Here is a 7,506-nt window from a genome sequence, read left to right as displayed (position 1 = left end):
CCTCATAGCTTATAAGAACTGATCCTTCAGTTTGACTTCTAACAAAAGCAAGGTAAAGGTTTGTAAATTGTCAAATCCTATGAATTTACATACACTTCTTTGCTAATCCTAAATCAGATGACTTAACTGCTAATTACAGTTTCAGTTTCAGGTTTAAAAACTCAAATATTAGAGAACATCAAGGAGTTAGTTGAGATATTTGAAAACACTCGTAAACTTTAAAACTTCAACTTTTAGAGAAAATCGAGAAACCTGGATTTAAAAATCCTTTTCCACATTTTCAAGCTGTGAGTATTCCTGGTTCCTCCCTGAGAAAATCTTAGTCTAATTCAGTGATTAAAAAAATAAAATTCCAAGATACAAAATGAAACTAAATTTCCTGGCCTAACCAGAAATCCCTGGGTGGTTACTGGGAAACAAGACTTACAAAGATTTCCACAGCAAAATGAGAAAACAAGCAAAACAACGTCGTGTATCAGGACGGTGCTGACATACAGAAGTGATGCCTGGGAAGCTATCTTCTCCCTTCTCCCCTCTCCTCTCCTCTTCCCCGAGGCAAAGATTAAGCTGAACAAGAGTCCCCAGTTTCTCTGTACCTCTCCAAAATCTCACTTGCGAAGAGATCCTCGAGTCTCTAATACTTCTCCAGACACCAGCACAGCCGGCTGGGAGAAGAAAGCTCAGCCCGCGTGTGATCTGTCCTGAGAGTACCAACAAATGGGAAGCCACAGGGAATTCGCCTGATAAAAAGAAAGTATATGCAGCAGGTCCCAAACTTGTAACCCAGCATTCTCGGCGAAGTCCTAAAGCGTATGAGGAACTCAAGCTGTGTTTGTTAAATCTTGTCCTAGCCTCTTTACCACAAAACTGAGGTGGTCTTCCTTCTTCCAACCGTGCACCCAACACACTTGCCCAGGGCCTTCCAAACCTAAGAAGCCTCCGACACAGGCTGCCTAGAGGAACCATCAAATTCCCGGTGAAACCTGACCGCTTAGTAAAGCCTCGCAGAAGAAAAGATCAAATGAGACCGGCTCAGCAGGGTCTTCCCGAGATGACCCGGAGTTAACGTATTTATTTTCACGCTGTAACTGCTGATCACTTTACAGAGACATATCATGCTGTAGCTCTGCATGGAGCTGAGGACAAAAGTAACATTTTTATTAATATTATTATTCTTTAACAAAGCTATTAAATAACCTGTACAATGCCCAAACCAAAACCCGAGCACGATTTCAAATCTCCCGAGCTCCTTCCGTTTTAAATCAGCAGCGCTTCCTATATACAAGGCCAGCTCAGGGTGGTATCCCCAAACTGTCGGTCTCCCAGACGGTGGGAATGGTTCAGAGTTTGGAATCGCCCTGGCGTAAAGCAGGGATCCGAGCCATGACCCAAATGGCCCCAGCTTCCAACCCTCCCTCCCCCGCTCCTCCTGGGAACTGGGTCCCTGTGTCCGAGGACGGAGGAAGCTGAGAACCTGGCTCCACTTTGGGAGGGGGGCAGCGGACAGGCAGTCTGCTGAGTCTCCCCTCTGGCAGCTGCTCGAAGACCCCCCCCCACCCCCCGCCCCATCTCCCGCAGAGGTGCTGAGAAGGTGGTCCGAGGCAGGAGTGGCATCAAGGGCTCCCGGGCTGGGCTCACAGGTCCCGCGGATCCTCCCGCTTAACCCCAGCCTCAGCAACTTTGAGCTTCTTATTCTGGTGCGTCTTGACGTGCTTGGCGAGGTGGTCGCTGCGCATGAAGCGCTTGCCGCACTCGGGGCAGGCGAAGCGCTTCTCGCCCGTGTGAGTCCGCAGGTGCCGCTGCAGCTCGTCTGAGCGCGTGAAGCTCTTGCCGCAAAAGAGCCAGTTGCACACGAAGGGCCGCTCGCCTGTGTGCCAGCGCAGGTGCGCCTTCAGGTGCGACGTCTTGCCGTACACCTTGCCGCAGCCCGGCACGTGGCACACATGCTGTTTCTTCTTGCCTGGCTCCGCCTCGGGGGCGCCGCCCGCCGCCTGGCAGTTGGGGCAGCGGCAGCGGCGGCACCTCCTGGCCGTGGCCGCCAGGGGGGCCTTGGTCTGCAGCAACGCAGCGATCTGGCTCTGGTACTGCGCAAAGTCCGACGGGCCCAACACCAGGCCCCGTTGCAGGGCGGCGGCGGCGGCGGCAGCGGCAGCCGCTGAGGCAGGGAAACGGGGCGCGTGGGGCCCCCCTGCACAGGCGCCGGAGAGGCTGCCCCCCGGAACTCCGGGGGCTCCTGGCCCAGCGCCCGCCTGCGGGATGCTCCACCACGGGAGGTCGTCGGGGGCCGAGTTGGGGGACAGCTGGTGGCAGGTGGGCGGCGGGGGCGGCGGCGGCGGGGGCAGCAGGTTGGAGTAGCCGGGCGGCAGCGCGGCCTGCGCCGCGTAGGGCACGTAGGCGGGCGCGCAGCTGGCGGGCAGAGCCGCCATGCTCGAGGGCAGCATCTTGACTGGCGAGAACTCATAGGGGTAGGAGGGGTCGGCTGGGGGCGTGAGCGGCAGCTCGTGCGCAGCCCCGAAGGACGGCTGCAGGTGCGTTTTCTGCGGCGTCAGCCCCAGGCTGGGGTGCGGGGGCGGCAGCGCGCCTGGCGAGTGCGCCGGCATGTCGGCGGTCCACGGGTGGAAAAGCCTGGAGGGCGAGCCCAGCGCGGGGTCGTAGGGCACCTGCAGGAAGTCCGGGGGCGCCGCCGCGCCGGGCTGGCCGATCCGGCTACAGGTGGCGGCCAGCAGCGCCAGAGGAGAGTGCTTGCCGAGGTCTGGGGAGGCGCTGGGGGTGCGGTCCTGCATAGGCGGCGGCGAGGGAGGGCGGAGAAGAGACAAAAGGTTAACGCTCCAAGCGCGGACTCCGGGCCCGCCCGCCGCCCCCGAGCCGGCTATTATACGGCTGCCCCTCCTCCGCCCCGCCGACCCTGCCCGGCCACCGCGCCACACGCGCGCACCCACCGGTCCCGGGAAACTTTTGGTGCCTGTGCGACCTGAACGTGGGGCACGCGAGCGCTTCTTGCTAAACTACTTGGTGCACTGAGACGCCATCCAGCCTTAGAGGAAGCGGGCGCAAAGTGGGAGGAGGAGGGATCCGACGGGCCGCTCCCAACTCCGCGATCAGTTAAGAGTCTGGAAACACCCACAGCCCGACTGCCCATCCATCGTCCCTCTCATCTTTTAAGCTCTCTAGTCTTCGCCACCCTTGCGCTCCTCCCCGGCCCGCCCCAGGCTGAAATCAGCAGGAGGGCCCAGCAGGATGAGCTCCGGCCCTGTTCTCTGCCAGGCGCGCACCTCCGAACCCCCGGATCCACCCGTCCCTCCCCCAAAGGCCACACTCTTGACACCAGATTAGGTGTGAAGTTGGCGTGGGCGCCCCTAGGTCTGGCTCCAGCTGCATCCACCGGCGGGGTTCCCTTTGAGATTCAAGGTGCACAGAGTACCAGGAAAGATCCGGACGCGGTACTTCCCACCTTTCCCCGCCCCCTCCGGGCCCGGCCCTGACCTGGAGGAAGGCCTGCAGCGAGTCGTTCCGGAGGACCGCCACAGCGGCCATGGCTACAGCTTGCAGGCCGCTCGCCGCGGAGCGGGGCGCCGCCGCCGAGGCATGGACACCCGAAGGCGAGGACGAACGGCCGCCCAGCGTGCCTCCCCGGCGCCCGCTCTGCACGCCGGGGCCCTCCCCGCCCGCGCCCCTCGCCGCGCCCCGCTCGCTCGCCCTGCGCGCGGTCTGAGCGCTTCAGGATCACCTCCAAGAATTTGATAAGGACTTTGCTGGGCCGCCAGCCAGTCAGAGGGAAGATTTATGGCTTTGAAGTTTGCCGCTACCCAATCATCAAAGAATAGCGGCTCTTTCAGAAGCGAAAGCAAATCCTTTGAATCCACAAAGCTCCTATGGTGTGTTTGTTGGTCTGGATAAAAGAACTGATTATTAGGGGGGATGGGAAGGGAGGAGATAAAGGCGGGACAATTAATGAAGTAATCACTATGTGGGAAATGTATATACACAAATAATTGGATTTTCCTGATCAAAGGGGGCCTTGCCGCCTGGAGACCCCGCGCTTGGGTTGCTAGAGACACTCGATTCCCCCCCCCACACACACACACTTGCAATTAAAGACTTGCACTGAGGCAGCGCCCAAAGTGACAAAAGTGTCTTTGTTATCTCTAGAAAAATCTGCCTTCGGCTTCCAGGCGCGGGACTTTGAGACGGGGATGAGGGAACTCTCCCCCGTATTTACACACCCCGCACTCTCACAGCACAAACCCCCGCCCACGTACACCTGGACCCGAGCGAGTTCCTGTGGCGGGGCGTGGGGCTGACCGCACCCGAAGGGCCGCGTGTCCCCCCGCCCGTCACGGTGGAGCCCAGGGTAGGGCTGTGACCCGGGGCGGGGCCGGGCGGCCGCCCAGGGAGGCGGTGGGTGGCTCGCACGCTCCAGAGCCGCCCGCCTGACAAGCGACCGGAGCTCTCTTGTGACGTTCCTGCTGGAGACCTGGAAGTTTTCCTCAGGCCATAACTTTTGCAGAGTGAACGTGGGAAAAACCCTCACGCCGCGCTTACCCCCAAAGCTGAGCTTGGCAGGACACCGAGAGCAACCCATAATACGCATCCGGGGGGAGAAATTGTGCTATCCCGCCCTTTTCTCCCCAGGCAGGCAACCCTGGCTCCGAGGGCCGGGCAGGCGACTGACCGCTATTAGGCGCCACCGAAAGCCCCCCGCGAAGCTGTAGTTTCTCCCCTAAGCCCCGCCAAGTGAGTGCGCGCTCTCGCCAGCCGGACAGACCTACCAGGGAACTACTCAAAAAAAGCAAGGTGCGGTAGAGGGAGCCTTTTTTTTTGTGGTGGTTCAACAAAGCACAAATCATATGCGGGAGGCCCCTGAGGGGACAGAAAAATCAATACAAACTTGTTCCCCTCTCCTTTGGAAAGAAAAAGTTCTTCACCAGGCGCAGGCGTGCCTCGCCCTGGGCAGGGAAGCGCTCGCCAGGGTCTGGGTTAGTCCCAAACCCTCCCTGGCCGCCCACCTCCGACCGACGAGGATACACGGGCCGCCTGCCTCCTTCCAGCCAGGGAGCAGGGCGCATCCTACGGCGGCGCTTCGGCCACCGGCGTCGCTCCCCGCAGGAGCGCGGGGCGGGGAAGAAGAAAGAGGCGGCGGGGCCCTCACCGCACTGGGGTTCTCGCGGCCGCGGCTCACGTGACCGCGCAGCGGAGTAGGCCGCGGGAGTTCGGCCTACCCGGCTCCTGGTCCCGACTCCCCGCGGACATGGTCTCCTCTCTCTGAGAAACCAGCTCGCTCCCGGCCTTTCTGCGCGTCGTCCTCCCGGGGTCCACCCTGCGACCCGGACTGACCTGAGAGGACGGACCGGGTGGCCCACCTCTCGATGTGGTACCAGAAGTTAGCTTAACCCCAACGGATTTGGAGTCTGGCCTGTATGTATAATGGTGCCCTCCGCACTTCCTTCAGGGGTCGGGACACTGTGCCCCAGGCCCAGTCTCCCATGCCCAGCGCGCGCCTGCGAACTGGGAACATCTTACTGAAGACGAAGGGGCAGCACGCGGCCCAAACACTATGCATCCCTCACACGTCCCGCACTCGCACGCACCCCTGTCTCCCCAACGATGTGTCACTTCTGGAACGGTGAGCTCCTGAAGATGAGGTCGGGGTGCTCTGGGAGCGAGGAAGGGGAGAGGGCTTAGTGGTTTGATCTGAGGCCTGGCAGACCTGCTCCTTTTCCCACGCCCCATCCAGGGGTCCAGTACCAGAGAAGCCTGAGACCCAAGGGAGCCCTTTTCCGGACGCAAGTTAGAGGCCAGGTAGCCCCTTGCGCCGACATATGCCCGTCCCCTCGAAGCGGGTCTGGTTCCTTAGCGTTTGTTTCCTCTCCCACTCCTTTGAGCTCTTCAAACCCCCTTTCTCCGGGAGGCGGGCCGGGCTGGGCTAAGTAGGATGGAAGGCATCCTCTTTTGCCCAATCTGATAGTTATTTTGCAAAAAGGCAAGAAAAGCCATTTCGCATCTCCAAAGTTACAGGAGTTAACTTTTTTTCCAGGATGTCCCCATTAGCCAGTTTAACCACTATCAGTGGCCAGCAGGGCGAAAGAGAGTAGTGTCTTGGTCGTTAAGAGCTTGGACTCTGAAGCCAGATTTTTTCCTGCCTCGCCATTTTCTAGTTGGTGACCTTAGCAAGCAAGTGACTCAGCCTCTTTGTGCCTCGGTTTCCCCATTTGGAAAATGGGAGTTATTTATAGTAGCGCTCCGCTTGTAGAATGTTTGTAGGCTTAAAAGAGTTAATATATGCAAAGTATTTAGGACAAAGCGGAACACACAGTATGAGTCTCTTGCGTGTTGGAAGTCGTTGCTTTTGGCTTCACCTCCATTTGTAAAAGCCAGCCGGAATTCCGGCCCACCCAGGCCCAGCAGAAGTTTGGAGAGAGACTTTGCCGAACTGCTGTTTAGCCTCCCTCCCTTCGCCCTCCTAGCTCCTGAAAAACTTCTTAACGAAGTAATGTTCGCAGCGTCCATTAAAAATGCAATGCGAGGAGATCAAAGTACAATATTTATTTTAGAAATTTGTTGCAATCACCAAGAGATACAGGTATCAAGGCCAAATGTCAGTTCCATTACACAAAGCCTCGCGCCAGGGAAGAGCGTGTGGCTGCTCTGCCATAATGTAAAGAGACATCAAAGACCAAGCGCGCCGCAAAGTGCGCAGCCGGGAGGGAGGGAGCAAGCCCGGGAGGGCCGGGCGCGCCCCAGACGGCGCGGGGGCTGCGGGGCGGGGGTCAGTTCAAAGAAGTATCCGCTGGGGTGCGAGTTCACAGGAGGGAAGATTTAATGGGCTTTCTTTTGTGGGTGGGTGTGTTTGTGCACAGTGGACCCAGGAACTCCAATGTGGTCCTCCCGCCTGGGGGCGGAGATGGGGGCGGGGTGCGAGCAGCGAATGTGGAGCAAACTTTAACCGCGGCGGGGGGCGGGGAGCTTGAATACTTGTCTCCGGGCGGCGGCTGGCACTGAGGAGCCTTTCTCCTAGCAGCTCTCCAAGCAGCGGGGTTCCGAGGCTGGGAAGTTTGCTCCGTGGTTTCTTCGCAGGCGGGCGGCAAGCGCAGACTGAGTGAGCCTGCGAGAAGAGGCGGGTAGGTGAACCCGCCGCGGCACTTGCGCGGGGCAGACCTGCTCTGCGCGCTCTGGGATCTCTCCGGGATCAACTCTTGGGGTTGCTACTTCCAGCCCAAGCCTGGTATCTCGCCTCGGGCATTTTCTTGAAGCAACCGGCGAAGCACGCCTCTGGCATAAATCCAACCAGACATTCACCCCTCTCCAATTGATTCTTTTAAAAATCTATACATTATTTAGGTCATTTCAACAATTCTTAATTCATTGACCTTTTACAGCAGGGTGTTGCTTAACCGACCAGATCTCGCCCCTCCCTGCCAAGGAGGCTCGACCTTCCAATTGCCCGCATCTACCTTGTTAATACAGTACCAGTCGTTGCGTTATTAAAGGTGCTGGGAGGGGTGAGGG

At 58.7% G+C, this 7,506-nt stretch overlaps 1 protein-coding gene across 1 annotated transcript; it reads right to left on the bottom strand.

The window, feature by feature from the left end:
• Nucleotides 1–1,032: 1,032 nt before the first annotated feature.
• On the bottom strand, nt 1,033–3,692 carry SP5 (Sp5 transcription factor). Its single transcript, XM_012650736.1, has 2 exons — nt 3,484–3,692; nt 1,033–2,777 (listed from the first exon to the last, which is right to left on the bottom strand). The coding sequence occupies exons 1-2, from the start codon at nt 3,532–3,534 to the stop codon at nt 1,635–1,637; spliced, it is 1,194 nt and encodes a 397-aa protein (XP_012506190.1). The 5' UTR covers nt 3,535–3,692; the 3' UTR covers nt 1,033–1,634.
• Between the last annotated feature and the right edge of the window lie 3,814 nt (nt 3,693–7,506).

Source organism: Propithecus coquereli, unplaced genomic scaffold (assembly GCF_000956105.1).
Source record: "Propithecus coquereli isolate 6110/MARCELLA unplaced genomic scaffold, Pcoq_1.0 Scaffold34, whole genome shotgun sequence".
Taxonomy (NCBI): Eukaryota; Metazoa; Chordata; class Mammalia; order Primates; family Indriidae; genus Propithecus; species Propithecus coquereli.
Note: the sequence above shows the minus strand (reverse complement) of the source record. Positions and strands in the feature narration are given on the sequence as shown.